At 47.0% G+C, this 26,594-nt stretch overlaps 24 protein-coding genes across 24 annotated transcripts, besides 2 other annotated features; 11 read left to right on the top strand and 13 right to left on the bottom strand.

The window, feature by feature from the left end:
• Positions 1 to 28: 28 nt before the first annotated feature.
• ECU03_0510 (uncharacterized protein) lies at positions 29 to 3,760 on the bottom strand (the record flags this gene model as incomplete). Its single annotated transcript, NM_001040926.1, has 1 exon — positions 29 to 3,760. The coding sequence occupies one exon, from the start codon at positions 3,758 to 3,760 to the stop codon at positions 29 to 31; it is 3,732 nt and encodes a 1,243-aa protein (NP_597562.1).
• Positions 3,761 to 3,912: 152 nt separating this feature from the next.
• Positions 3,913 to 4,974, top strand: ECU03_0500 (uncharacterized protein; the record flags this gene model as incomplete). Its single annotated transcript, NM_001040925.1, has 1 exon — positions 3,913 to 4,974. The coding sequence occupies one exon, from the start codon at positions 3,913 to 3,915 to the stop codon at positions 4,972 to 4,974; it is 1,062 nt and encodes a 353-aa protein (NP_597561.1).
• Positions 4,975 to 5,068: 94 nt separating this feature from the next.
• Positions 5,069 to 5,383, bottom strand: ECU03_0490 (DNA-directed RNA polymerase III core subunit RPC11; the record flags this gene model as incomplete). Its single annotated transcript, NM_001040924.1, has 1 exon — positions 5,069 to 5,383. The coding sequence occupies one exon, from the start codon at positions 5,381 to 5,383 to the stop codon at positions 5,069 to 5,071; it is 315 nt and encodes a 104-aa protein (NP_597560.1).
• Positions 5,384 to 5,425: 42 nt separating this feature from the next.
• ECU03_0480 (splicing factor 3a subunit 2) lies at positions 5,426 to 5,983 on the bottom strand (the record flags this gene model as incomplete). Its single annotated transcript, NM_001040923.1, has 1 exon — positions 5,426 to 5,983. The coding sequence occupies one exon, from the start codon at positions 5,981 to 5,983 to the stop codon at positions 5,426 to 5,428; it is 558 nt and encodes a 185-aa protein (NP_597559.1).
• A 30-nt stretch (positions 5,984 to 6,013) lies between these two features.
• On the bottom strand, positions 6,014 to 6,589 carry ECU03_0470 (uncharacterized protein; the record flags this gene model as incomplete). The annotated part of the gene is made up of 1 exon (NM_001040922.1): positions 6,014 to 6,589. The coding sequence occupies one exon, from the start codon at positions 6,587 to 6,589 to the stop codon at positions 6,014 to 6,016; it is 576 nt and encodes a 191-aa protein (NP_597558.1).
• Positions 6,590 to 6,631: 42 nt separating this feature from the next.
• ECU03_0460 (sirtuin-like protein) lies at positions 6,632 to 7,708 on the top strand (the record flags this gene model as incomplete). Its single annotated transcript, NM_001040921.2, has 1 exon — positions 6,632 to 7,708. The coding sequence occupies one exon, from the start codon at positions 6,632 to 6,634 to the stop codon at positions 7,706 to 7,708; it is 1,077 nt and encodes a 358-aa protein (NP_597557.2).
• Positions 7,709 to 7,834: 126 nt separating this feature from the next.
• Positions 7,835 to 8,140, bottom strand: ECU03_0450 (uncharacterized protein; the record flags this gene model as incomplete). The annotated part of the gene is made up of 1 exon (NM_001040920.1): positions 7,835 to 8,140. The coding sequence occupies one exon, from the start codon at positions 8,138 to 8,140 to the stop codon at positions 7,835 to 7,837; it is 306 nt and encodes a 101-aa protein (NP_597556.1).
• A 51-nt stretch (positions 8,141 to 8,191) lies between these two features.
• On the bottom strand, positions 8,192 to 11,344 carry ECU03_0440 (uncharacterized protein; the record flags this gene model as incomplete). The annotated part of the gene is made up of 1 exon (NM_001040919.2): positions 8,192 to 11,344. The coding sequence occupies one exon, from the start codon at positions 11,342 to 11,344 to the stop codon at positions 8,192 to 8,194; it is 3,153 nt and encodes a 1,050-aa protein (NP_597555.2).
• Positions 11,345 to 11,476: 132 nt separating this feature from the next.
• ECU03_0430 (uncharacterized protein) lies at positions 11,477 to 12,661 on the top strand (the record flags this gene model as incomplete). The annotated part of the gene is made up of 1 exon (NM_001040918.2): positions 11,477 to 12,661. One exon carries the CDS (start codon positions 11,477 to 11,479, stop codon positions 12,659 to 12,661), a length of 1,185 nt encoding a protein of 394 aa, NP_597554.2.
• A 64-nt stretch (positions 12,662 to 12,725) lies between these two features.
• ECU03_0420 (uncharacterized protein) lies at positions 12,726 to 15,302 on the top strand (the record flags this gene model as incomplete). Its single annotated transcript, NM_001040917.1, has 1 exon — positions 12,726 to 15,302. One exon carries the CDS (start codon positions 12,726 to 12,728, stop codon positions 15,300 to 15,302), a length of 2,577 nt encoding a protein of 858 aa, NP_597553.1.
• Positions 15,303 to 15,344: 42 nt separating this feature from the next.
• On the bottom strand, positions 15,345 to 16,031 carry ECU03_0410 (uncharacterized protein; the record flags this gene model as incomplete). Its single annotated transcript, NM_001040916.1, has 1 exon — positions 15,345 to 16,031. One exon carries the CDS (start codon positions 16,029 to 16,031, stop codon positions 15,345 to 15,347), a length of 687 nt encoding a protein of 228 aa, NP_597552.1.
• Positions 16,032 to 16,091: 60 nt separating this feature from the next.
• ECU03_0400 (uncharacterized protein) lies at positions 16,092 to 17,126 on the bottom strand (the record flags this gene model as incomplete). Its single annotated transcript, NM_001040915.2, has 1 exon — positions 16,092 to 17,126. One exon carries the CDS (start codon positions 17,124 to 17,126, stop codon positions 16,092 to 16,094), a length of 1,035 nt encoding a protein of 344 aa, NP_597551.2.
• Positions 17,127 to 17,169: 43 nt separating this feature from the next.
• ECU03_0390 (ABCG-like transporter) lies at positions 17,170 to 18,942 on the top strand (the record flags this gene model as incomplete). The annotated part of the gene is made up of 1 exon (NM_001040914.1): positions 17,170 to 18,942. The coding sequence occupies one exon, from the start codon at positions 17,170 to 17,172 to the stop codon at positions 18,940 to 18,942; it is 1,773 nt and encodes a 590-aa protein (NP_597550.1).
• An 83-nt stretch (positions 18,943 to 19,025) lies between these two features.
• Positions 19,026 to 19,286, top strand: ECU03_0377 (uncharacterized protein; the record flags this gene model as incomplete). Its single annotated transcript, NM_001415554.1, has 1 exon — positions 19,026 to 19,286. One exon carries the CDS (start codon positions 19,026 to 19,028, stop codon positions 19,284 to 19,286), a length of 261 nt encoding a protein of 86 aa, NP_001402473.1.
• A 32-nt stretch (positions 19,287 to 19,318) lies between these two features.
• On the top strand, positions 19,319 to 19,582 carry ECU03_0375 (uncharacterized protein; the record flags this gene model as incomplete). The annotated part of the gene is made up of 1 exon (NM_001415553.1): positions 19,319 to 19,582. The coding sequence occupies one exon, from the start codon at positions 19,319 to 19,321 to the stop codon at positions 19,580 to 19,582; it is 264 nt and encodes an 87-aa protein (NP_001402472.1).
• Positions 19,583 to 19,693: 111 nt separating this feature from the next.
• Positions 19,694 to 20,476, top strand: ECU03_0370 (uncharacterized protein; the record flags this gene model as incomplete). Its single annotated transcript, NM_001040913.1, has 1 exon — positions 19,694 to 20,476. The coding sequence occupies one exon, from the start codon at positions 19,694 to 19,696 to the stop codon at positions 20,474 to 20,476; it is 783 nt and encodes a 260-aa protein (NP_597549.1).
• Positions 20,477 to 20,743, bottom strand: ECU03_0360 (U6 snRNA associated Sm-like protein; the record flags this gene model as incomplete). The annotated part of the gene is made up of 1 exon (NM_001040912.1): positions 20,477 to 20,743. The coding sequence occupies one exon, from the start codon at positions 20,741 to 20,743 to the stop codon at positions 20,477 to 20,479; it is 267 nt and encodes an 88-aa protein (NP_597548.1).
• A 93-nt stretch (positions 20,744 to 20,836) lies between these two features.
• Positions 20,837 to 20,909, top strand: a tRNA (tRNA-Asp).
• A 104-nt stretch (positions 20,910 to 21,013) lies between these two features.
• On the top strand, positions 21,014 to 21,541 carry ECU03_0350 (uncharacterized protein; the record flags this gene model as incomplete). Its single annotated transcript, NM_001040911.1, has 1 exon — positions 21,014 to 21,541. The coding sequence occupies one exon, from the start codon at positions 21,014 to 21,016 to the stop codon at positions 21,539 to 21,541; it is 528 nt and encodes a 175-aa protein (NP_597547.1).
• A 22-nt stretch (positions 21,542 to 21,563) lies between these two features.
• On the bottom strand, positions 21,564 to 23,180 carry ECU03_0340 (uncharacterized protein; the record flags this gene model as incomplete). Its single annotated transcript, NM_001040910.2, has 1 exon — positions 21,564 to 23,180. The coding sequence occupies one exon, from the start codon at positions 23,178 to 23,180 to the stop codon at positions 21,564 to 21,566; it is 1,617 nt and encodes a 538-aa protein (NP_597546.2).
• A 224-nt stretch (positions 23,181 to 23,404) lies between these two features.
• Positions 23,405 to 24,295, bottom strand: ECU03_0330 (uncharacterized protein; the record flags this gene model as incomplete). The annotated part of the gene is made up of 1 exon (NM_001040909.1): positions 23,405 to 24,295. The coding sequence occupies one exon, from the start codon at positions 24,293 to 24,295 to the stop codon at positions 23,405 to 23,407; it is 891 nt and encodes a 296-aa protein (NP_597545.1).
• A 113-nt stretch (positions 24,296 to 24,408) lies between these two features.
• Positions 24,409 to 24,491, bottom strand: a tRNA (tRNA-Ser).
• A 105-nt stretch (positions 24,492 to 24,596) lies between these two features.
• On the bottom strand, positions 24,597 to 25,088 carry ECU03_0320 (60S ribosomal protein L13; the record flags this gene model as incomplete). The annotated part of the gene is made up of 1 exon (NM_001040908.1): positions 24,597 to 25,088. The coding sequence occupies one exon, from the start codon at positions 25,086 to 25,088 to the stop codon at positions 24,597 to 24,599; it is 492 nt and encodes a 163-aa protein (NP_597544.1).
• Positions 25,089 to 25,123: 35 nt separating this feature from the next.
• Positions 25,124 to 25,561, top strand: ECU03_0310 (40S ribosomal protein S16; the record flags this gene model as incomplete). Its single annotated transcript, NM_001040907.1, has 1 exon — positions 25,124 to 25,561. One exon carries the CDS (start codon positions 25,124 to 25,126, stop codon positions 25,559 to 25,561), a length of 438 nt encoding a protein of 145 aa, NP_597543.1.
• Positions 25,562 to 25,649: 88 nt separating this feature from the next.
• On the bottom strand, positions 25,650 to 25,937 carry ECU03_0305 (V-type ATPase subunit F; the record flags this gene model as incomplete). Its single annotated transcript, NM_001040906.1, has 1 exon — positions 25,650 to 25,937. The coding sequence occupies one exon, from the start codon at positions 25,935 to 25,937 to the stop codon at positions 25,650 to 25,652; it is 288 nt and encodes a 95-aa protein (NP_597542.1).
• A 143-nt stretch (positions 25,938 to 26,080) lies between these two features.
• ECU03_0300 (SCF ubiquitin ligase subunit SKP1) lies at positions 26,081 to 26,539 on the top strand (the record flags this gene model as incomplete). The annotated part of the gene is made up of 1 exon (NM_001040905.1): positions 26,081 to 26,539. One exon carries the CDS (start codon positions 26,081 to 26,083, stop codon positions 26,537 to 26,539), a length of 459 nt encoding a protein of 152 aa, NP_597541.1.
• Positions 26,540 to 26,594: the final 55 nt, after the last annotated feature.

The raw sequence follows: 26,594 nt of genomic DNA, 5'->3' as shown, positions 1-26,594 counted from the left end.
AGAAAAAGATTAATGTTCCAGCTTTTACTTAGGCTTGCACAAGAATAATCTCCAGACACCTACGGACATGGTCGATAACCCGATAGTCCTTCGATCGGAGAGACTCCACAAGAACATCTTTGACGTCATTCACCAACTTCTTATTCCCACTCCTCCATATCTTCTCGAGTATGGTGTACACCTCCCTCTGCTTTACTCTTGAGTACAGGCCGTTGTAGATCATCTCCATTTCGTTATATTCCCCCAGCACCTTCCTGATCCTGTCTGCCACGTCGCTGTAGATCAGCTCAATATCGTGGAACAGTATTTCGTAGCACTTGAAGCAGATACTCTCCTTTCCAAGCCCAGATCCAAGCTCGCTCATCTCAAATATCACTCTGTACCCCTCCCTAATGTCAGATCTGCTCACCTCGTCAAAAGGCTGCATTTCATGGCTCTGCGGCTTGCCAATACCTGCAAACCTGCTCAGAACGTCGTGGTAGAACGCCAAAAACTCCAGGACAACCCTCTCTCTTCTCTTCAAGGCCTTTGCCGTGCTTTCTCCCATCTCATCGTCTAGGCCGCTGCGCCCCTCCTCATTCAAGCACTTTGAAACGCCCACCTTTGGCGCCTCATCAAAAATAACTCTGCTTCCATTTACAAACGACAGGAATGCTGCCCGTGTCCTTATGCTTTCCGATCCCTTCATAAATGCCCGCACAACATCCTCCCAGAAGGCTCTTTCCTTGCAGTGCTCAGCCAGGTCCATAACCGTTGCAGAATATCTGGCCTCCTCCGAGCTCCTCGACAGAACCTTTCCTATCCTTTCGATGAGCATCCTGGTCAGATGGACGTCCTTGAAGCTGATCCAATCGTTGTAGGCTTCAAGCTGTACGTCAAACACACTGCCTCCAGGCCCCCACGACTCGACCATGCTCAGCACCTTCTCCTGCAGAGCCTTGTTGTCGCTGTGGACAAACTTACGAAGCAATGGAATCAGCACACGAAGCTCAGCACTTTTAAATGCAAATCCCTTAATCAAGTCCATCATGTCAAGACACACGCCGCTCGAGTATCCTTCGCTGTCGGGAATCCTGGCAAACACTGACTTGTACGTATCCAAAATTAGCTCTCTCAGTCTCAATAGGCGCAGTGGAGACTTCCTCTCTCCAATCCCCGTCCTGAATCCCACATCCTCAGAGCTATGGTCGCTTCCTTCCTGAAATACCCCCCTGCCTCCGTCTCCCACCCCAGAAATCTTGCTTGCCATCATCCCCAAACTCTCAACACACATGCTCTGGACCTCACAAGAGTCTGAGCCGCATATCCCATCGGCAATCAGCTCGAGGAACTTGCCACACAGCTCTTCATGGCACTCCATCTTCTCAATAATCCTACGGCACTCATTCAGTATCAGCACAAGGGTACAGTGCGCCTCCTGGTCCTCGACCTTGACAAACTGCCTGCCTTTCTCTAAAATCGGAATCAGCCCGTTTCTTGCACCGAAGTCCACCTCTTTAAGGCTCATTCCATCACACTCAGCCTCAAGAAACATCACAAGATACTTGATCGCTGTTTCGCGCACAATGTATCTCTCGTCACTCGCCATCTCCCCCAAGACCTTCGTATACTTGACCCATGCAGAGCTCATCTCCTCGCCTCCATCCCTGTCCTTATCCCCACCAAGAGTCCGGCTGAAGGCCCTTCTGCTCATTAAACACTCGCCGATATCCTGGAAGATAAATACCGCCTTCAGGCTTATCTCGCTGTTCGGTGACAGACACATCGAATAGAGGCTCCCTATAAGCACCTCAAAATGTTTGTCGTCCAGCAGATGCCCAGACCCCTCCACGATCCACCTGATGATGGAGTACAGGGGAGAATACAGGCAGGGAATGCACGAGCACTCAACACACTCCATAACAATGTCCCAACAGCCCTCGGGCGTCACAAGCCTCAGGACCTCAGACAGTGCCTCTAGAATCTCCAGTCCGCTTCTTTCAAGGTTCTTTGCAAGCATCTTCCGGAGAAGCGTGAAAATAACACTCTCAACATCAGGCGTTAGAACTTCTAGGTGTCCGGCATAGTCCACAACGACAGAACAGAACACCTTGGTTGGATACTCCTCGCCGCCGTGGCTTTCCCTCAGCATCCCACCAAGAATCATCTCGAGTATCCTTATGTTCAGAGGCTCTACTACAATAGGCTTGGTGATGTTAAACACAGATAACAAAAAATCCACCTTGTCTTTTGAACTCCATGAACCAGAGGGCTCCAGCATTTCCACAGCCTTTATCAGAAAGAAAATCTCCTCGGCATCAAAGATGCTGACAGACTCAATGATATCTCCAAGGTGATCCTTACAGCAACTAAGGACAACATGCCAGGAGTCTTGGATATGCTTCCTGCTTTCGATCGAACTTCTGCACACGGCCCTTGCAAACCCCAGGTCAGACCCAAGAGCCATGAATCTCTCCAGCAACTCTCTATTCCCGGAAGCTGCATAAAATCTGAGAACAATGTCTAGCAGACGCTCTGTACTGGGATGTGCGCTGCTGATCCCAGACAGCTTTGCATACAAAGTCCCGGAAAATTTATCGAAAAAAACCTTTGTCGAAGGATGAAATCTGCCACTGGTCTTCTCCTGAGCATCCAGCTGATTACTCAATAGATTTCCAATGGCATTGATAGCGTCCGAGCTTCCAGACTCATTGTCAAGCGGTGTATCTTCAAGAACTCTGAAGAACATCCTTCTGATGGCTACAGCATAGCTACTGAATAGTAGGACATCCAGGCCTCCTAGGAAATCTAGAAACATCTCCATCTCCAGATCGTCAAATAGTCCGTAGGACTTCTCCATCTCGTCAAACACTGCATGGACCTGCTTCTCAAACAGGCAATTATGCCTTGCAACCACCCTTGAAAGCACTCGATAGACATTTCCCTTAGAAGAGCACCTCCTCTTCATCGTCTCCGTTAGCATACCCATCACCTCCAGGCGGTACATCTCCTTAAACTCCTCATACTCGAAAAGCTCACTCTTCTGAGTTACCAGCGCCACGGCATCAACTACAAAGTATCCCATCTCCCGCGAACCATATGCATTCTGCAAAAGGTACCTGAGAAACGAAATCCCATCGTCAATTGGGTTTGAAAACTCAGGGCTTCTCCTCAGAACCAGTCTCTCCGACTTGGATCTGCAGTCTTCAAGAACATCCAGCTTACTGCAAGGACTCGCAGCATTAAGTTCGTCCTCCTCGCTCTGGGCTTCATTCTTGAAAATAGCACAGGCTCTGTTGAAGATAACATCTACTAAATGCATCGCTATAGGCTTTGCAGTTGTCTGGACCTGCTTGCTTCTGTCCTCGATCATCCCAATTATGCTCTTGAACAGAGATAGCGCAAGGTCCCCTCGGAAATTTTCATATCTCATAATGTAGTAGCTCATCTGGAGTATCTTCATCTTCGATGCTTCGCACCAGCTGCCCTCTGAAATAACACCGATGATCTCCTCAATATCACTCGAGGTAAGTAGGTCGTTGACAAGGAACGTGTAGATAAAATCTATTACAAAGGCAGGAACCTGTCTCTTGGCCCGCAGCCCCTGCACAAAGACATCAACAACATCCCGCCGTTCCCTAATGAAATCCTTGATGTTTTCTTCCTCAAGACTGCCCATCTCCCTCAGCGACCCTCTGCACCTGCCTAAAACCTCGTCATCCTCCACTGTTTTCATGAGCTTTTCAATGCCTGCCTCTATCTCCGATTTGTGTAGGTACATTTATTTACACAGGGTTTCAGCGACTTTATTTATTCGAGCCTGTGAAACACTGCGACTCAATGCAAGATGATGCCGCCTGTCTACCGCTCAGCTTCACATCACAAGTCTTACATATAAACAGCTCGACTTAAACAGCAAAATATAGCACCCCGATGTTCATTCTCGTGGGACTGCCAGTGGAGGAGGATGGTCTCCGCCCGACGGAAGACCAGATCTGGGATGAATATGGGCTGCGGTCCAGCAGAATACTCCTCCCGTCATTCACAGGCGTGTCTTTGGAGGGGATAGTAAACCAGGTGGAAAGGCTGGGCTCGCTGGAGAAGTCCTGCGAGGGCCTCCTCAAGACATTCATGGGGTACTGTAGAGAAAACAGGGTAGGAAAGGGCATTGTGTATGGGAGCACGGAAGAAATAGGAGACTTTCTTGAATGGGACAGGCAGAGCTTTGTGACCAATTCCATTGAAAAGGCAATTTTGCTCCTTGATGGAGAGTACAGGAGGATCAGCAAGGCGTATGAGGAGAAGGCTGAGGAGTTCGATGGGGCAAAGAGGGAGTGTGAAAAACTCCAGAGGCTTACAAGAGGGAGCCTATGCGACATCGACCTTGGCATAATAGTTGAAAGGCCGGAGGAATACGAATTCCTTAGGGTGCTGTATGTAGTTGTTCAGAAGGCCAGGGTTCCAGAGTTTAACAGAGCTGTGGACGAGTCACCGCACATATCGCTGGACGCTGTTGAGAAGGTAAATAGCGACGAAGAGTATGAGCTTTTCAAGGTCTATGTTCTGCACCATGGCGAGGAGGATGTGAGGAACATGATCCATGCCGAAGGGTTTATGGTCAAGGACCTTGACAAGAACATGGTTTCCTCTGAAGAGATGATTGCAAGAAGGAGAAGGGCTGAGGAGAAGTTTTCGGCAATGGAAAAGATTCTGATGACATTTATGCATGTTCATCTAACGGAGGTTTTTCGGATACTGATCCACATAAAGCTCCTGAGGCTGTTTGTGGAGTCAGTCTATAGATACGGTCTTCCTACGGAATACATGTTCTTTGTGACAAGGGGCGAGAAGTCGAAGGTTCTGGCCCAATGGATAGCCATAGCCAAGAACTGGCCCTCAGACAGGATTGTATATGAAGAAGAGGGCGACAACAACGACGAGGGCGAGATCTTTTTTGCCTTTTCAGAGATCAGCACATATGGCGAGGAAGAATAAGCCGTGGGTGGTGGCCTGAGGCCCATGCTCTCTAGATGAGTCGGAGAAGCACATTAAGATAAATAGGTTTATTTTCCTGCAGGGCCTACCAGCCTCATTCCTTCCAAACCTTCTTGCATCTTATGCACTTGTAGAATATAGTCATAGGCTCATCTGCACTGCGTGTTTGGAGCTCTACAAACGAGACTTCTTCGGAACCACACTCGCACCTCTTCCCACACTTGGTCACAAACTTCAAGCTTTCATCCTCATCCACAAATCCCTCGCTTTTCTTTGGCGTCATTCCGACAGTCCTGGATATCTCCTCGGATATTGCATACAGATACCCGCACATCTTGCACGACAACTCATTTCCAATGGCTTGCTTCTTGACAACCAGCATGCTCGAGCACAGAGGACAGAATAACATCCTGCTGGGACTAAAATAGTATGATGTAAAAACCAACGGGCTCTATGGCCCTGCTTCCAGAAAGTAAAAGTGGAGTGTGTATGTTCCCGTCTCCTCATCAACGTCTTCATAGATGGAAAGCTCATCAATCTCTTTGTTCTCAAACTTGAATCCAATGTTTTCATATGGCCTGCATACAAATACAAGGTACCTAAAGGACTCATCATACTCCTCAACATTTTGCTCTAGACTGTTTACAAACCGGTACTGCGGCATTTCCTCGGCAAGCTCATAATTAACCACAATCCCATGTCCCCTCCTACCTCCCTCCACTAGGCTCCGCACGCTATAGGAGGGAATGGAGCGTTGGTTTTCTTCCTTGGCCGAAGATGCTTCCTTGTGTTTTTTGCCTTCTCTGTGTTTCACATAACTCATTTCCGTCAGATGCTTAGTCTTGCAGAGAAGGCAGACATACTTCCCGGTGCTGTCTCTGGACAAGCTTGGGTCATCCATCAGCCCGTAGGCCTCAAGAAGAAGCTGCCTGCTTCTTTCCTTCTTGTGCTTTTTTATTTCGGATGCGGTATGTGCATTCCCTGTCTTTGATCCTCCACGTCCTCCCATTCCAGGGATGGGCACTCCTCTATTTCTGACTCAAAGCACCTGTCCCTGCAGTGCCTCTGCCGTCTCCTTCTCGGCTTCCGACACTAATCTCCTCATCGACTTGCCCAGAATCCAATCAAACCCTGCCTCAAGCCCGTCTCCACTGACGCCGCAGCATTTGACAAGTCTAACATCGCTCTTCTTGAGAAGCTCGCAGAGATCACTTCCCAATGACTCAGCGTTGAATGTGGGATTGAGATCCGACTTGTTTGCCAATATCAGCATCGGCGTATCGACCAGAGCAGACCTTATATGCCCTATATGCTCGGCAAATGACCTTCTGTCGCTGGAGTCAAATACAAACACAACTCCATCCACATCTTCATAGTAGCTTGACCAGTACTCCACGAACACTGATTGCCCCCCTATGTCAAGGACTATGAGACTGTGGGCTTTGTAGACAACGTCATGGATCTGGTATCCAAATGTTGGGTGCACGCGCTCTGTCGGCTTTCCCAGGAGCTTGTGCAAGATGGTTGTTTTCCCTGCATTGTCCAGTCCAAGCACAAGTATTCTGAGCTGGCTCCTCTCCTTTTTTATGCTCCTAACTATTCTGCTGAAGTACATCGGGAGCTCGACAAACAAATATTTTTGTCAAGGCCCTGTGGGATGATAGCAGTGGACTCGGAGTGGATTAGATCGAACATCAAGATGTTTGCGAAGCGAAGGGTCGTGGTTATTACCGGAGCCGGGATATCTGTCTCGAGCGGAATACCTGACTTCAGGTCGAAGTCGGGGCTTTTTAACGACATTAAAAAGGATCTTGGAGTCAGTGGCAATGACCTGTTCACATACAGCCTGTCCATGTCGAAGGAGCTGAGGAAGGGGTATCTAAGGTACATAAGCAAGCTCAAAAACATGGTGGACAAGGCCCAGCCATCAGCTACACACGAGTTTCTTTCCCTCTATTCCGACATTTCTAGGAGGTTCCGGATTTATACCCAGAACATCGACGGACTTGAGGAGAAGGCCGGGCTAGCGGCCACGAAGGACAGATCGACCAGGTTAGTTTATCTTCACGGAAACATGAAGAGTCTGGGGTGCCTGTACTGCGGGTACAAGATAGAGTTTGGTGATGCAGAGAGAGATGCGTATGGAAGAGGAGAGGAAATAGTGTGCGCCGGGTGTGTAAGGCGCAACGAGAAAAGGGGAAGGGACGTGAGAAAAAGGCCTGTTGGAGTGTTTCACACGACAATAATACACTACAACCAGTCGCATCCTGACTCGTCTTTCATTTCAAAGATGGCAGAGCACGATAACACCTGCGACCTGTTTATTGTTATGGGAACCAGCCTCAAGGTTTTTGGGGTGAGAAGACTGGTTAAGTACTTTTGCAGGCTTAACAGCACAAGGGGAAGGAGGATACTGGTGAACCTCGACAGGCCCTCGAAGGAGTTCGGCGAGCTCTTTGATTTTTTCTGGAATGGAGACTGCGATGAGTTCTGTAGGGTTCTTAAAGACGGGCTGGGGCTGAGGTCGGTGGCAGACAGTGTCCGGAGACTCTCGATAACAAAGAAAGAGGACTCTGATAAGGCACAAGTGCATACAAAGGAGAAACCTGTCAGCCGAAACAGCGCAAAGACTAAGAGAAAAGTCATAGAAAAGGAAGTTCAAGAACGTATAGACTTGTTAATGGAACTATCGAAAAAGGGAGATAACAGCAAGGCCGCAAAGGAGGGCAACTAAGAGCTTGGGAAGTTGGCGTTCTGTCTGAGGTTACAGAAGAGAGAAAGATGATGCGCCTTGAAATAGACAGATCAAGCTATGGAGTTGTCTTTTATTGGGTTTGCTTCTACCTCAGATCTGGGGCCTTTACAGGCAGCAGTCGCAATATATCGGGCAGTCCTCGGTATCCCCTCCACCATCCCCAAGATGAAGCTCTTCAGTTGTATACACAGGGAGGCCTTCATGATATCTTCTCCCATCCTTCCCAACAGAAAAATACTTTTCTTCGTTAGACTCATCATCATCTTTTTTAGCTTTGGGCTCATTTATTCTTGCAGAGCCTATCCCAGAGAATATTGATTCAATGTCGTCTTCGTCCGCACTCCCCTGCCTCTTTAAGCCGCTCCTCAAGGCTTTTCTGTCTCCTGTGCTGCTCTCTCCTACCCTTCTCATCGTGGATAGGGAGCAGGACACGGATATTAAATAAAGAACACCGTTTAATTCTTATAGGTCGATTTGGACCTTGATGTTCATCGCAAGCAGCTCGCAGCACAGATACTTGAAGACATACGGCATCTCGACTGCCTTGAGATCGCTGCTTCCGCAGATGCAATCTCCGTTGTTCGTAAAAAGTATGCTCCTGCATGTCCCGCAGTACTCAAACACAGTGGAGTCGCTAGACTTAAGAAGCCTGTCCTGCAGAAGATACGAAGCTCCGTGTGAAATCAAGGCATCACGCTCCATCTCTCCAAAGCGGATTCCCCCACGCTTCTTTCTTCCTCCAACAGGCTGTCGGGTCGTAGATACAACGGCCCCCTTTGTGCGCACCTGGAACTTGTCTCCAACCATGTGCTTCAGCCTCTGATAATATACCACTCCCACAAAAATATCAGCGCGGAACTCGTTCCCTGCTACGCCACTGTACATCGGCTCGTTTCCATAGTAGTTGAACCCGTGCCTCCGAAGCTCCGAGCACAAGTATTCTTTTCTTCTGACCTTCTCGTCATCTCCCTCCTCTTGTTCCAGAAGAAAGCTCTTTTTAAACACAGTTCCATCCTGCTCATTCCCACTCAGACACCCAACCTTCCCTGCAATCGACTCAATCAACATCCCAATCGTCATTCGGCTTGGGAATGCATGTGGGTTGATGATGATGTCGGGAACACATCCAGACTCCGTAAACGGCATGTCGATACCCGGCCAATGCATCGAGCAGACACCTTTCTGCCCATGCCTTGAGCTGAACTTGTCCCCAATCATAGGGCTTCGCACTATTCTTATGGTAAATGTAGCACATCTTTCGCCCATGTCATTCTCAAACACCCTAACAATATCCACTATCCCAGGCTCCGTCCCTAGATACCTTTTCTCGTATTCCCGGCCATCCTGGTCAACATATCTGTATAGCGTGTCGTCCTTCTGTATCCTTTGCCCAACAGATGGAAGATATGTAAAGAAATACCCTTTATCCAAAGGTACCTTCTCTGTCTTGTAAACATACCCCGTAAACAACCCCCGGTCAATACTATTCTTATTGATGACCAACGCATCTTCCATGTCGTATGCAGTGTACGAGAGAACAGCCACCATGCAGTTGATTCCCACAGGATAATCCTTGACCATCTCATATCCCTCTGTTCTAACTATCGGAGACTGGAGATAGTTTACTGTGTACATGGTGGGATCCGTTCTTGTCCTTATATTATGTGCTGGATGTCCTATTGCTTGCTTTGCCATCTGGCACTGATACATGTTTCTGGGACTCTGGTTGTGGTCAGAATACGGTATCAGCCCTGCTATTATTCCCAGAATTCCAGACTTGTCTATTTCGTAGTAGTCTCCATCCCCCGCTCCCTCTTCAGTGTCTATGTTCAAAAAGACTTGCTCCATTATCCCAATCCACTCTTCAGACCCCAGCCTTCTGTTCATAACCTTTCTGGCAAATCTTCCTACTGAGCTAAAAATGCACACAGAGGGGAACATTTTTGGCTCCGAGGTATAAACTACTTCAATCATTAGTCCGTTCCTGTTCCTGTATTCTCTCACCATACGAGTAAGATCCGATGGAGACGAGGTCGACCCAACCACCCTCCCGTTCACAAGGACAGGGATGCCCATCTCCACACCTCTGATGGATGGAACAACTCCAAATTCGAAAAGAATATCCGTGTTGAAATCGTCATCCCTGCTGACCACTTCCGCTTCCTTGGCCATGTGGAGAAGAACCCCGCACGGAGCCCCGTCAGGCGTATGGACAGGGCAAAGAAATCCCCATGACTCCGGCCTGAGTTTGCGGATAGATGTCACCATCGAGGGAATATGAGTCCCCCGGTTGACCCCGCGGAAGTGGCTGAGGTACTTGTAGAAGTTGATTCTTTCTGCAGTGATAGAAAACCCCAGGGTCTGCAGGATGTCCGAGCAAGACGTCAGAGTTATGCTTCCACTCGACAAGAAGAGCTCCATCCTCTGTCCAATGTTAATAGAGGTTCTCTTGAATATCTCCCTGATCTTGGATATGTCCAGCTCATCCTCACAAAACCCAGACTCAGTCACCGAATCCCCCTCCAGCTTCCTTTTTTCTCCCTCCAGCTTGTAATATGTCTTTCTACACATCATTGAAAAGAAGCGCATGAACTCCTCTATTCTATCCCGGAGGAAGGAAGATATGATCTGTGTTTCCGTGCCCAGCTCGTGATTGCTGGGGGAGTCTGGATCGTCCTCTGTTATCTCGTTGTCTACAAAGGAGAACAGCTTTCTGGCTGCGAGTATCAGAAAGTTGAACTTGTCGAGATTGGACGAGAGGTGGGAGACAACATATTTGCTCAAAATTTCCTCGGCCACCTCAGCCTTCGACTCAAAATTCAGAATGGCAGAAAAACGTGATCCGATATAGTCCAGACATTCCGTCCTTGAAAAAACATTGTGCTCCGCAAAGCACTTGAGAAGATGGACAGCCCTTTGCCCGCCTCCCAGTGCTCCAAACAACTCCTCATCGGTCGTATTGACCAAGGCCTTTAGCACAAGAACCAGTGGAAACAGAAACTCATACTTTTTGTGGAATATCTTGATGACCACGTTTCCATCAGTACAATAATGTAAGAAATTCATGTGTCCGATCTCATCCCTCCCCACACATCTCATCGATACCATATAGTCGCTGAAAAAGCTTGTTTTTTTCCGCATCTTGAACGCAAATATGTGATTTCTCTTCTGCATGATGTTGAATCTGATGAACCTGTCGATTCCATTGATTATAAAGTATCCTCCGATCTCGTCTTCGTCCTCTCCAACCTCGTTCTTGTTCTTAATGCCGTTCAGATGGCAGAGCGTCGACCGGACCATGATAGGAAAATGCCCCGCAGACTTGTCTTCGGTCACCACGTGCTTGTTATCATGGAACAGGGACACCCGGACTACCATCTTTCCTTTGTATGTTAGTCCCCTCTCCCGGCACTCCCTAGGGAGCAGCCTCCTGTCCACAGAAATGTGGTCCTTGTCGCTCAGAAAGGGCGGAGCAACATGAATCTCTTCCACAATAATCTTTGTCTTGCCCTTCACCAGAGGCGGGACACCTGCTACAAGATTGTCAAGTATGTTTCCGTTGAATATCGCGTTGTAGGCCTCTATGTGGGCCTTTGCAGCATCCTTCAGTTCCATTCGGCAGGGATAAATTTTTCGTGAATGATGATACATTTCTATCTGTCGTTTGCTGCATGGATGTGGCAATGAATGATGCAGAGCATCGAATCCATGTGTCTGGTCAATAAAAAGTTAAACTTCTTCTACCCTATGACGGACTCGGTTCTTGTTGAGTTCGAGGACCAAGAGGGCTGTAAAGTCTCGGACAGGCTCCAGATCCCGGTCAAGATACTTAGATCGCAGCTGCAGTTGCTTGCAAACACCCACCTCTCGCTTTATGTCAACGGACAGCCTGTTCTTGAAACGCTTGAGGAAACACTGAAGCAGCAGAACATCTCGTCTGCAGAGGAGGTTGTAAAGATCAGAATGAGTGAGGAGGAGCCAGCAACACAGGCGGCTTTCCACTGCTCCTCGTCGTTTAGTGGACACGAAGGGCCTGTTCTGTGTGTGAGGTATGGTGGAGTGATTGTCACCGGAGGAGGAGACTCCACAGTGCGGTTCTGGGATCCTATGACAAGGACGCAAAGCAAAGTGGTCAAGAGACACGACCACTGGGTTCAGTCTCTTGACATTTCTCCTGACGGAAAGTGGATTGCCAGTGGAGCGCTTGACGGGAGTGTTAATCTGTACTCCAGCGATGGTGAATACATCAGGAGCTTTCCAGGGCACAGAAAAGGCATTGTGGCGTTAGCATTCCACAGGGGAAATCTAGTGACGGGGTCCAGAGACAACTCTGTTGTAGTGTGGAGCCTGAACGGGGAGGTTCTTCTTTCGTATGCCCACACAATGCCTGTCACATGCATCTGCTCTGGAGAGGACTACATGGCCTCTGGAAGCAAGGACGGAAGAATCAAGGTCTACAAGAACCTCAGGTTTGCTGAGGAACTCCGGGGACACTCCTCCGGAATCAACGCAATCGACTGCAACGGAAACTATATGGTATCTGGATGTGACGGAGGGGATGTGATTGTCTGGAAAGGATTTGCATTGCACAAGCGAATGAAGCACAGCGCAGAAGTCATTTCCGTCTCCATCTCCCCTAACAAGCTTTATGTCGCATCTGGATCATTCGATAAGTCTGTGAAGCTGTGGAGCATGGACTCCGGACAGCAGCTTTCGAGCTTCCGCCATATGGACCTCGTGTATAAGATCAAGATGATGAACGACCTGGTAGTTTCATGCTCAAAAGACAAGACCATCAAGATGTTCCGGGTAAGCAAGAAGAAGGTTGTAAGCGATCTGGTTTGCGACGATGAGGTGTATTGTTTTGACATGAGGAGTGATGGAGGTCTTGTGTGTGGAACAAGAAGCAATAGAGTATACTTCTTCAACTGAACATTGGGAATCTTGACAGAGACATCCGGGCTTAGATGATGAATAAAAAATTTTAATCCTTGAGATGCCGATGATCAGGCTTGAAGAAGAAAGATTTGAGAGGAGGTCGAGAGACATAAGAAAGCATCTCGGAGGGCCTCTAGTTGTTATGCTGGGGAAGAGCCAGGATGTTCTTGAATTTCGAATCAACTCTGCTCTGTTCATCTATCTACTTGGATACGAGTTCCCGGAGACGATTCTGATAGTTGATGATGTATGCACGGCAATAACAAGCCAGAAGAAGTCTGCAATTCTTAGGCAAATAGGGAGCCTGAACATTGTTGTGCGCAACAAAGACAACTCGAACATGGACGAGATTTATAAGATTTTCAAGGGTTCGTACTATGTTGTGGGGTCTGAGGAGATTGTGGGAGACTTCTGCAGGGATGTTCTTAGGAGAATTAACGCATCTGATGTCACCGACAAGTTGTCTGAGATGTTCCTGACGAAGGACGCCGAAGAGATTGAGAACTGCAGGGCATCTGGTGCAGCAGTATCTGTGCTGATGAGGAAGGGGATGGAGATGTTGTGGGACGGAGCATTTGAAAAGGGAAAGCTTGAGGATCTGATGGGCTCTGATGTGGAGGGGATTGACATGACCCCGGGGGAATTTTCATTTCCTATGGAATATACAAGAGACAGGCTCAGGATTGGGATACGATACAATGGATACTGCAGCGAGATGTCCCGGACGATTGTGACGAATATGGAGGAGGCATACATGGCACAGGAGTACATCCTTGGGCTTGTCAGGCCAGGGACGGACTCTGGGATTATATATTCCGAGGCAGAGAAGTACCTTTCATCGAACGGACTGGAGTTTGGGGCGGACTTTATATACACGGTTGGGTTGATGAGCAAGGAAAGAAGCTTCCAAAAGCCATTTACTGTGGAGAAGGGATGTATTTTTGTAATTAACTTGAACAACGAAACGGTGTCTCTATCGAACACGTTTTTGCTTGGAGAGACACCTGAATACCTGACATTGCAGGACACGGCACCGGACTTTCTGGACAAGAGATCGAGGTTCCGCGATAAGACAAAGGAGCACGAGCTAAATATGAGAAGAAAGGAGCATCAAAAGGAACTTCTCGACAAGATTATCGAGGAGAGGCTTGAGTTCTACAGGAATCTTTCTGATGCAGGCAAGGATGAGGAAAAGAGTGAAGCTAGAATAGTCCCGTATAGCAAGGAAAGCCTTGTGCCGAGGCAAGGGAGGCTGATTGTGGACTTCGCAAGAGAGTCGATTGTTGTGCCTATCGGAAGCTATGCAGTTCCATTCCATGTTTCGAGTATCAAGAGCGCTGCTGTCACAGATGACAAGATCCTTAGAATCAACTTCAAGACCGAGTCCAAGGGAAAGGAAGAAACAGAAGAGGCGGAATGCGAGCAGAGAGGGGAAAGCTTCCTGAGTACCATTAAGTCGATAAGCATTCGTGGAAACAACTCTAGAGATCTTCTTGAGGAGATAAACAGCCTGAAGAAGGGGCACTTGACAAAAGAAACCATAGAGGATGTAGAAAGTCTTGAAGAGTTGAAGATTTCCTCAAGGCCGCTTAGCCTTACCGACGTTTACATGAAGACGGACATAAGGACTGGGTCGAGGAAAAGGAAGGTTGGGAATCTGGAGCTCCATGAAAATGGATTTAGATTTAAAGGGGAGGATGTTGTGATTTTATTCTCAAACATTCGGCATATATTCTTTTCCGAGGGCAATGTGGAAACAAATGCGATTCTTCACTTCCATCTGCTCAGTCCGATTCTTACCGGAGGAAAAGTTGTGAATGTACAGTTTTACCGAGAGGCTGGGAATACCATGGTTTATGACACCATGAAAAGAGGAGACGAGCACATGGAGTACATTATTGAAAAGGAAGAAGAAGATAGACAGCAGGCTATTAACCAGCAGTTCCGCTCGTTTGTAAGCAGCATCGAGTCGGAAACCCGGTTTAAGGTTCAGATTCCGAAGGCCGGATTCTATGGCGTTCCGTTCCGAGAAAGCGTCATGATCAAGCAGACTCACGAGTGCCTTGTCAGCCTTGATGAGGCACCATATTTTGTGCTGACGCTGGAAGATGTGGAGGTTGTCAACTTTGAAAGGGTTGTTCTGACTGTCAAGACTGTGGACGTGCTCTTTATCCTGAGGAACAGATATCCTCTGGATGTAGTTATGAAGAACAAGTCGCGCCTTCTTGTGAGCATACTAAGTGTAGATGTGCAAAGCATCAACAAGCTCAAGGAATACCTCGACTCGAACAACGTTCTGTTTATGGAAACTTCGGCGAGCATTCGATGGAACAATGTCATCGGAAGTATAATGAAGGATCCAATTTCATTTTACGAAGACGGAGCATGGTCAGGGCTTATGGTTGGGGACAGCGAGGAGAGTTCTGAGGAAGAGCCTGAGACATCTGAGGATCTGAGCTCTTCTGACACGGAGACCCTTTCTACCGATGACGATGATGTAAGCGATATATCGAGCGAAGACCTGGAAGAAGATGAAAGCCACAATGATAGCTCAGATGATGAGGACTCCGAAGACTACGAGGACGAGGACTCTGAGGAATACGATTCGGAACCTGGAAAAAGAAGGAAGAATTAAAGTCAATATCCTTTATTTTAGTTTATATTTTCTTTTTGACGCCTATTTGCGCTTCTGCCTCTTGACAAAGCTTCTGATTAGGCTTTCATCTATGTCCTTCACAGCGGGTATTTCCCTATATGTCCTTGTATCAAACTTCCTCTTTTGAAATGCGCCATACTTTGTAAGGAAGTTCTGAAACTCCTCATTTCTACCGAAAAGGGACTCTATCGCGGCCATCACTAGTGACCTGGAGTCCAGCTTTCTTACCTCGGGCCATTGAATCAGCGTGTTGAACAGTCGAATGGCCCTGTCTATAAGACCCGGGGGGAGATTCACCGTCTGAAGGAACCCAATGAAGTCGCCATACACATCTTCAAATGACATGTCAAACCCTAACGACCTCAGTATCTGTGTCTCGGCAAGTATACAGCCCTCCTTGAGCCTGATCGACAGTCTATTGGTCAACGGAGCTGCCTCCGACTCGTATCTTGTGTGCAGATAATTAAACACACATATTACTCTCTTCAGAGTGCAGACCTCCTCCTCTAACTTGGAGGCTAGCAGGATGGAAGCAGTGCACAAGCCTACGAGGTCTATCTCCTCGCAGAAGTTGTAGAGTAATACTAGTGCCTTGTATCTTGTCTGGTAAGAGAGGTTCAGAAGTATGCAGGACTCCGTAATGAACTTAATGCCCAGAAACAGCTTGACTTCTTTGTCGGAAAGCATTACCTTGTCTTGCTGAGCCATCCCAAGTATCAAGGATGAAGAAAATCGGAATTAGCCTTTGGTGAAACAGCAAGATATTTCTCACCCATCCTTCCTTTCTATGAAATAGGTCGGGAGAATCCTCCTAATATAGGCATCACATCCGTCCCCATACTTTCTTTCCATGCCGTCCAGAAACCTCTTGGTAATCTCTGCGGCCTCTTTTAAGAACTCTCCGTCCTTCTCCTTCATTGCCCTGTATACAACCCTTGATAGGTCTCTAATCCAAGCGAGATCTTTCTTCTCAAATGCCTTCTTCTCCACCATGGGCACAACCTCAACTTCCACCTCGCACTTCAGGGGCTTCCTCTCGAACCTGAACTCTCTCCTTGGCCTTTCAAGCTTTTCCTCCTCAAACGGGTATATGGGGAAAAACTCCACCCGCCTCCCCTCCTTTGTACTCGGATGGATCTCCACATCTCCCATGGGCTTCAGGGCCAGGACAGAATGGCTGTTGATTCTAGAGGCAAAGTCCTGCTTGACATCATATCCTCTTATGGCAGAACAGATCATCCTGTCCAGGCTGTTTTTTTCGTTCTTGATGTTACAGAAGTACGACTGTTTTAGAAGGTTGTAGAACTGATTTATAGAGCAGTTCATTTGTCCAAATATATTCAGAAGCATCGGATCCAGCGCAGAGACAAAGGTTTTTTCATCAATCTCCAACTCCCTCGACGGCTGCTGCCGGACTATGGGCACCATCTGCTTCATTTTGTCTCTGTTAATTGACCAAAACTTGGAGGGTGAGATATGCTGCTTCAGATTGTTGAACATCGCCCTCATAGCTGGATCGGACTCCAGTATCTTCTTTGTTATGTCCTGGTCTGTTTTCATGAACGACAAGATTATTGACTTGATGATATCCCTGGAGTGGTGTGTGTCAAACCCAAGTATGACGGTTTCCTCGGACAGCTTTAGCCTCAGAAAGAAGCCCTCGTTGTTCTTTACGTGCAAGGAACGGATTTCGGCCAAGAGGATGTCCCTGATTACGGCATCTTTGCTAATCCTTACTTTTGTATCGTCCACCGCCACAAACACCTCTTGATCTTCAAACGAAGCTTTTATGCCTTCAGGCATATGGGGTGTCTCAGCCTTGTAATTTTGCAGTTTACTCAAGCCCATGAAATTAGAATCTCAAAAGTCTGAGCTTCTTTGGAGGAATTTGAGGCTTACCACCAAGGGTGCGGATGGGGCATGGAGGACCATTTTGAGGGGGGTTAGTGGGGTAATCGAGCCCTCGACGATGACTGCGCTTATGGGAACCAGTGGCGCAGGAAAAACGACTCTTATGAATGCGCTTGCAGGGAGAATTTCACCGAACATGCACCTCAAGGGCGAAATTCTTCTGAACTCCCATCCAAGATCGAAAGATACATGGCCTGAAATTGTCGGATACGTGGAGCAGGAGTTCCATGCGTACGAGTATCAGACGGTTTTCGAGACGCTTTCATTTGCATCGAAAATAAAGATGAGGGGAGAGGAAATGGAACAAAAGGTAGTAAACAGGATAGAGGAAATAGTATCACTGCTGGGGCTAAAGAATGCAAAGAACACGTATATAGCAAACTTGTCTGGGGGAGAAAGAAAGCGAGTCTCAATAGGGGTCGAGCTATTGGGAAACCCCTCGATACTGTTTTGCGACGAACCCACCAGCGGACTGGATTCGTTCAATGCCCTGAACATCCTCAGCCTACTCAGAGATCTATCGAACATGGGGAAGACCGTTTTGGTTACTATTCACCAGCCATCCTACGAGATGATCAACTTCTTTGACAAGTTCATATTGATGTCGATGGGAAAGGTTATCTACGACGGAGATGTTAAGGGCTGTATTGGGTTCTTTGCACGGTGTGGGCATCGACTGCCGGAGTTTACAAACCCGGTAGATTTCTTCCTGAAGACAATAAGCCTCGACACAAGAACGAAAAGTTCAGAGGAAAAGAGTTTGGATGTCATTAATCACATAAGTGCCAAGTGGCGCAGGGAAAGGAAGGAAGTTGTTCCAAAGCTTTCCAGTGAAGTCAGGATGCGGGACAAGACGATCAAGACAACCCTCAGCTTCTTCCTTCTCTGGAGTAGGAATCTGAAGAACTACCTTAGGAACTCCGAGTATTTCAAGATCAAGGCCTTTCAGAAGATGTTCTTTATCACTGTGTTCGGACTTGCCTATCTACGGATGGGGTATTCTGTGGAAAGCATATACACTAGACTGGGAGGAATAACGTTTATCCTGACAAACATGCTGTTTGGGGTATGCAACCCCATATTCAACGTGTTTTCGTCTGAAAAGATGGTGATACTCCGGGAAAGAAGGTCTGGGATGTATTCAGGGTTTATGGCATTTATAGCCAAGTACTTCTCCGAGATCTTCATCAACTTCATGCTTGAGATCCCGTATCTGGTGATAATATACTGGACAATTGGGCTGAACCCGGATGTAAGAGTCTTTCTTGTGTTCATGGCCATCATTATTTCCCTGATTCTGCTGTCCATAGCGTACTCCCTGGCCATCAGTACGATGACATCTACACAGAACAATTCCCAGGTGCTGGGATCGATGGGGCTGCTTGTTTTTCTAATTTACAGTGGATCCTTTAATAATCCAAACACCATATCCAAGTGGCTTAAGTGGATAGTATGGATCTCGCCGATGTACTATGCAACAAAGGCATCGTTCCAGAACCAGCTGAATGGCGTTGTGTTTAAAAGCCCTAATGTCCAGACCACCGGCGAGGAACAGATCAAGAGTAGAGGACTTGATGGGATGGGAGTGTGGCCGTGTGTATTCGTTTTGCTGGGAATGACCTTGCTTTGGATGCTATCTGGTGCCACGGTGCTCCACTGGACCACAAAGAACAACATGAAGGTAGAAATAAATGATGAAGAGGTATAGGGATGCTTCATTTGATTTCTGGAACCTACTCTGGAAGTCTGAATCTGTGAAATTAAGGCTGGCCTGCAAAGCCCCTATTCTAAATGGACCACGCCTCTAAGCCTGGAAGTAAGGCCGTAAAGGAATACGAGAGGCTTCCGATAATAAAGAAGGTTCCGATAGTTATTTATTACTGCATAGAAAAGTCTATTTCTCGGATTCCTGAGAAAGCTAGAAAGATGATTTCCAAGGGAAGCTCGCTACTATCTGTTGGGCATATTGTATTCTGCACTGCAGTTCCATTTGTCTATATCTATCGGAGAGACAAGAGCATTGTGGGGGATTCCATCCTTAGTGCCGAGTAAGAGCTTATAGGATTTTTTTTGTAAGCCCTGAAATGTATAGGTCCTTTCTGTCGAAGATAGACCCGCCCATTGATTATGTGGGGCAGAAGTTGGCATCCGACCTTATGTACCTTATATTTGGTGTTGGATATACGGCGGCATTTGTTGCCGGAGTTTTGTTCAATGACCTTGTGTACACGATGTACATCAGCATTGCAACGCTGGTAATCTCTGTGATTATTGTGATTCCATCCTGGAGATTCTATCGCAGGAATCCGCTGAAGTTCAGGGCGCCTGTTAAAGACAAGGAAGACTAGAAGGTATTCGCATTAAACTGTTTTACTCTAAGGTAATTTGTTTAGGTCCTGGGCATCTGAAACATTGTTAGTTTTACCAATGGAGAGCCCCGGGATTACTATAGAGACACGATGAGAACTGCTCTTTCTTTTCTCTTCATCAGAAAGGCTTCGTGCTACTTTCTGTTCGAGCTCATTGATGACTTTGCGAGGTACTATGAAGACATGTTTTTCCCTGACTCAACAGGGGCATGGGCCATACTTGCAGGATCTTTCTTCGTGACCTTCTACGGCACTCGCTTTCCAAGAATATGCTTAGCGCCATACATAGCGGCAATGATATACTACAAGTTCTGCGGGGTAAAGCAAGGTCTTGACTCCATCTCTCCAAAGACAATAGAAGAATACAATATTTCTCCGGAGATACTGCAGAGCCTGAAAAGCATGTTTGACAGTGATGTGGACGACACAACTTCAGTATGGATCGTTTCTTTCCTGCTGGCGTCCATCTTTGTATGGGCTCTAGAGATGGCCAGCAACCTCCTGTTTATGGTTGGCCTGTATATTATTTACAGAATGTTCTTCCATATAGGCTTTGAGACCTACAAGGAGTCGAGCCCTATAGTATTCTATATCCTGCTTCTGGTATCGTTTGGGATTTTATACTATGTGACTCGGAGGCTAGCAAAGTACCTGCTTCTAGTCCTGTTCAGCGTCACTGGGTCGCTTGTGCTGCTGGCATCAATCGAGCTTGTCACAGAAAGCTACACACTAGGATTCTACGACTTAATACTAGATCTGGAAGATGCACAATACCTGGAACTTTCGCATGTGTCTACGCCAATGGGTATATGGATATTAACCGCTTTGATGGGAGTGCTGTGGCAGTGGAAGTTTATAGAGGATAAAACCTAATCATGCTTTATTATTGGATACACATTCTTCTCTCTGCTCCAAAAGGATCTTTGACTCCAGCTTCACAAGCCTTATCGACGTCCCCTTCAGATAGCATTCGTTGATGAAGATGGAGCTCCCGTCTTCTTTCTGGATGGTGACGCTCTTAAGGTGAAGATTCATGGCCATGTCGCATTTGTGAAGAAGGCCCCTTAGCTGGTCGTTGTTCTTTAGTTCTAGCTCCACTATCCTGTTTCTCGATATTCGTAGGAGAGTCAGGGGATACATGGAAGGGATGGAGATGGATTGTTTCTATCGGCTGGATTGTACAGGCGCTTCTGAGCGGCTTGTGCGATTTGATCTATTCGATGTCAGCTAACATCTTCCATAGTGTAGTGGTATATCATATCCGCCTGTCACGCGGGTGACCCGGGTTCGAATCCCGGTGGGAGAGAAATTCCTTTTAACCTCGTGATGCTTCTGAGTATCCCATCCATCATCTTAGGTGAATCTTAATCCAAAGGTGCAACGTTTATTTCTCTGGAAGCATGAAGTCCAATGAGCGCCTACAGAAACATACTTTACTTGGATGACTTTCTGGCACTGGACTGCAACATGCCAGATGTGTTCTTGGATCCTCAGGAATTCTACGGGTTGGATGGCACTGCTGGGTTTATAGAGCTTGCTGACGGTATGTCATTCCAGACAATTACCGCCATCGACAGGAGCAGCGACCTTCTTATGCATCCAGTGGCCGAGAGGCCAGTGGGGACGGGAGACATGTACAAGCCCAGGAAAATTAGGGGTGCTGGAAAGCTGAGGGAGGGATACTGCGAGATGTGCAACCTATGGTTCAAGCTCAAGACAAGTAGCTACTGGTACCACATGAACTATAAACATGGAATAAACTCCAAAGGAATAAGGTACCCGGAGCCTCAAATAAGATACACAGAACATAGGGCAGAGGGATTCTGCATAGCCTGCAACGACTGGATAGTGCTGGGGCACAAGGCAAAGGGAAGGTCCACAAAGTTTGGATGGTTCAAGCACTGCCAGAAAAGGCACAGTTCAAGCAAAGCAGTTTAATGCCAAGTCTGCATTGACAGTCCTAGTTGTGTGCATCACAAGACAGGCACTCGTCATTGGATATCTCATTCCTAATGTATCTATCAGAGAAGTTCTTGGCTGCTGTGGTGAGGGCTCCTTTGCTTAGCACCTCAGAGCTCGTATAAACTTTTAATACCGACTCAGTGCCACTTACTCTTAGTATCACCTTGTAGTCATCAAATTCCACTGTGCTTCTTTTTCCTTCTGTTTTTGCGGCTGGAAACTTCCTAAGGACTTTCTCCAGGATCCTGTCGGGCTCAGTACATCTTATGTGGATGTTCACAGAGCTGAAGCATCCATATCTCTCCATCCTCTTCAGAGTTCGACTCGGAAGCTCCCTCTGGACCATGGATGCCATAAGAACCACGCATTTGATTCCATCCTTCTCCTTGCCGTTACCAAACAGAAATCCAAGAGAGTCTTCATAGGCAAACACATTCTTTCCTTCCACAGAGTCTACAGCCCGGCTGACATTCTTGAATCCCGTTTCCGTCCTGAGATACTCGATTCCATGGATAGAGCAGACTTTTTCCATAAGACCGTTGCACAGATAGGTGTTTATAAAGGCGAGGTCCGATGGCGCAAAGTTCTCAACAAAGAAATCCATAAACATAGCCGCAATTTCATTTCCGTTGTAGTCAACCCACTCTCCTCCAACCTTTTCAGAGAGGCCGAATCGGTCGCCGTCTGGATCGCAAGAAAACACAATATCTCCAAGGCCCGATGACTTGGACCGTGCAAGAGTTTCGGGAACCTCTGGGTTTGGAAATGGAAGCCTGGGGAAATTGGGATTTGGGATGCATTCCTCGTCAATAAAATGCATAGAGCCGTCAAGATTGTAAAACTCAAGGGCCTTTTTTACAAACTCCCCAGAAACACCGCAAAGCCCTGTGAAAACTACGGGGACTGGGGACCCCGCACTCTTAATGGCTTGCACTATGCTGTCACTCCAGCCCTTAAACATCCATCTGTTATAGCAGTCAACAAGCTCGTCCCTCCTGGAGAAATCAATGCCGGCAGAGTTGGCCATATTTGTCTTCCTAGAAGCGGGCGGGATCTTTCCTCCCAGGATATCGTTTTCCTCTCTTATTCGTTTAAATATTTCTCCGTACCACTCTTCTCCACTGAGCCGCGTCAGGTTGAGCATCTCCATGGACTCCTCTATCTCCCTGTCCAGCGGAGAGCCTATTTGACTCCCATTAGAGGTGTACACCTTGAAGCCATTATATTCCTTAGGGTTGTGGGATGCAGTGACCATTATCCCGGCATCAGCTCCAAGCCTGGATACAAGAAAAGCAAGAAATGGCGTTGCAACTTCAGAATACAGGACAGCCTCCTTCCCGTTGAGCTTGAATATTCCCCTGAGTATCATGGCATAATTCAGCGAATTGTATCTGCCATCACATCCTATTACAATACTGGAAAATCTTCTGCAGAGCTCGGTACCAATGAGGTTGCATGTGACCTCGTTAATTCCATTGAATCCACTCCTCATCAGCCCTCTCATCCCTCCGGTTCCGAACTTCACGAGCCTCAAGAGATCCTTCTCTCCGTATATTTCCAGATCATTCTGGAACTTGTCTGGATCACAGGTCGCCTCCATATACTTCTTTTTCATTGCGCCCATCTCTTCATTTTCACCACCGCAATCTCTGTCCATAGGAGGCCTGTGGGCCTTGGTCTTCTCTACTTCTCTTTTCGGGCTTCCCATTCAGCGCATCCTCAGACCTCCTGTCATTTATATCCATCGGTACAAACAAATCAGATTTCCCTGCATCTCAACAAAAAACCCGAAAGTATCCCGGTCCTCCAAGCCTTAATTTGCTGTGTTTAGAAAGTATATCATTTGAAGAGATCAGACTCAACCATTACTAGAAATCTGTCCATATAGGCATCAGGATTCAAGCAGGAGCTATTTAGCTTACAGCAGAGGATATGGAGCATTCTCTCCATTCTCTTTGTAAAGGTCCACTGCGTGAGAATGTCCACTATCCCAAAGTGCACCGCTTTGTCTCCAGACATCCGGCTATGATGGTTATCCTGCAAAAGTGGGACAGAAGCTTCTTCCCTCTCGGACTTGAAGCACACAAGAAAGCTATAGTCCATAATTCTATGTCTTCTTAGAAACTGCACGTCGCTTTCTATCTGGGATATGACTGCCTCTTTCTGTTTCCCAAGGTCTATTTTTTTGCTGTTTCTGATCCAGTCCATTTCTTTCAGGCTGGACATGGAGTACCCTTTTCTTTTCACAGACATGCCCTTGAGATCATAGATCTCCTGCACGCCCGGGCCCTCCAGCATGCTTTCCATGACTATGAAGTACTCTTCGTTACTTCTGCTGCACAGACTGTAGCACCCAAGTATCTTGCATAGGAACGACATGGGATTCTCGAGGACGTACACTTTGTATTCATTTATCATTCCTCGAATGCAACGAAACTCATTCTTCCTTATGGTCTTCACAATAAACTTGAAATCCCTTGTAAAGAACAGAAATGATCCACTTTTTCCGTGGATCTGCTCGTTGAGTATGTACTGTTTCCCCAATCTGTGAAGACCTCCAATCCCGCTCAAGGCTCGTATTTCTCTGAACTCCTTGTGGTTGTATGCCCTTACCGCAGTCTCGGACCCTTCTCCTAACTCCTCAACATCGCTTGTGTCAGGCTTTGTAATCATCATCTCTTCAATCCGAGACAGAGATTCCAGCATCAAGTCTATTTTTCGGTCATCCATTTTCAGGCTTTTCTACGGAGTCCCTCTTCATCATCTGAAAATATTTTTTGTGTATATTCAAGCAAAAAAGTCCTTGTATTGGTGGTGGAGTCCATAATTTCTGGACGGCAAAACGATGCCGACTGGATTCGAACCAGCGAGAGAGAACCTCAACGGATTTCAAATCCGTCGCCTTGGACCACTCGGCCACGGCACCTCACAGGCAGGCGTGTCATACCAATTCCCCACGGAGCTTACCCGTCAGAGAAACTAAGCCAGAAGAAAAGATCATCTTTGTAACTCAAGGCTTAATAAATAAAATTTATTCGTAAGAGGCAACCTCCTCCCTTGAAATCGATCCCACAACAGGCTTGGGCTTGACAAAGGGCATGATTTCCTTTGTATAGGGCTTGGCACCGCTCTCCCTTGCCTCCTTCACGCTTTCGTATATAGTGATCTTGCCCAAATAGGTTTTGATGCGCTCCACATTCTTATCAAATGCTTCCTGGTTAGTGTCCCGCCTCCTCAGGTCAACAGCTATCCCAAGGCGCCTGGCATGCCTGTAATCAAGCCCAGCCTTTTCGCACTCAGCTGCAGTAAAGCCCCTGCCGAGTCTTTCGTTCCTGTTGTACTTGATAGTAGGGCATCGGACTATGGGTCTAAGCTTCTTCAGGGGCATCGGAAATAGAGCCTTGGCCTTTCGGAGCTTCTTCTCAGCCATCACCCTCGCCTTCGTCTCTGGATCGTGGTGGATCCTTATCTTTAGAGAGGTTTTGCGGAAATGATTATTTGGCAGTGCATGGTTGCCTTTCATTGGGGTTAAAAATTTTCAAATGCTTTAGCCCTTTCATGAGTAGATCTGTAAAGTCTGTCACGACGCAGGGTAAGAAGAAGCGGGCCGTTGCCACATGTGTGTGCACGCAGACCGGGGAATTCTCCATAAGAATCAACAAGGTTCCTTTCAAGCTCATTACAAACACCCTGATGATTGCAAAGCTGAAGGAAATCATATGCATTGTTGAGCAGGCTAACATCAAAGATCTTTCGTTCGACATAACATGCAAGATTGGGGGGGATGTTTCTCGTGTGTATGCAGTAAGAATGGCATTTGCTAAGGCAATACTTGCGTTTTACGGAACTTACTTCGATGAGTGGAAAAAGCAGGAAATACAAAAAAGGCTGCTGGACTTCGACAGGTTTAGTCTTGTTGCTGACTCAAGGAAGCGGGAGCCAAAGAAATTCGGAGGACCTGGTGCTCGTGCAAGGTATCAAAAGTCTTATCGTTGAAATAAATCGTCTCTTCTACTTGTGCGGGGTTTAGGTGGAATAGTCTTATTGTAGAGTCTTTATTACATCAAAAGTTCTGGAAGCATGGTTAGGTGTACTTATTTTTCGATGCAATGACCAGAATGGCGGGGACTATCTCCTTGTATGTATCTATTTCATCCTTCAGCTTTTCTGCAGCAAAGTCGCAAACAAGAACTATGGCAAGATCCTCTCTACTTGTTAGTGAGTAGAAGGCTCTTCTTAGATCGTCTTCAGACGTTGCCGAAGCCACTTGGATGAGATTTGGATTGTCGTGAGTGTTTTCCACGCCTGCTATCAGGAACCCAGTGAGAGTTTCTTCGTCTCCTATTATGCCTATGCGGGTTCTGTTATCCATAAAGCCCTTGTCTCAGGAGGTAGAATTAAGGGCATACAAGAAGATCGATTCTACCGGCTGATGCGGTATCCTCTTTTCTTTCTGTGCCTCAAAATGCGGTGGCACACACATTGTTTTTATTCCCTTGGAGTCGGCGCCCGGGAATGATCGAGATAGAAACAATAGACGGACATATATTTAGGCTGGAGGAAAATGAGGCATACAAGAGCATTCTGATAAGAAACGTGTGTACATCAACGGCATGCAGGTATCCCATTGCTCTTAGAGTACGATCTTCGATCTTCATGATAATACAAAAATATATGAAGGTAGACACCTCTCAGTTGTCTGAAGACTATAACCCATTGGAAATAAGATTCAAGCCATCGGACTTCAGTTTTTTCATGGAATATGACAACAAGACATTGCTGGACATATGCAATGGAGCCAACTACCTTGAGTACCCGTACTTACTTGAGCTGTGCTGCAAAATTATCTCTGAAAAGATGAAGAGCAAGAGTACAAGGGAGCTTGCAGAGTTTATCGGAATGGAGTGCAATATGACTGAGGAAGAGATGAGGAGAGTCGAAAAGGAGTTCGAATGGGTATCTTCTGAAGAATAGCCGTCTATGGCAGGCCCGGACGTATATTCTATTAAAGGAAGTGGGAAGGGCTATT

The sequence above is a fragment of the Encephalitozoon cuniculi genome, chromosome III, assembly GCF_000091225.2.
Source record: "Encephalitozoon cuniculi GB-M1 chromosome III, complete sequence".
NCBI lineage: Eukaryota > Fungi > Microsporidia > Unikaryonidae > Encephalitozoon > Encephalitozoon cuniculi.
The sequence above is the reverse complement of the archived record's forward strand: the minus strand, read 5'-3'. Positions and strand labels throughout refer to the sequence as shown.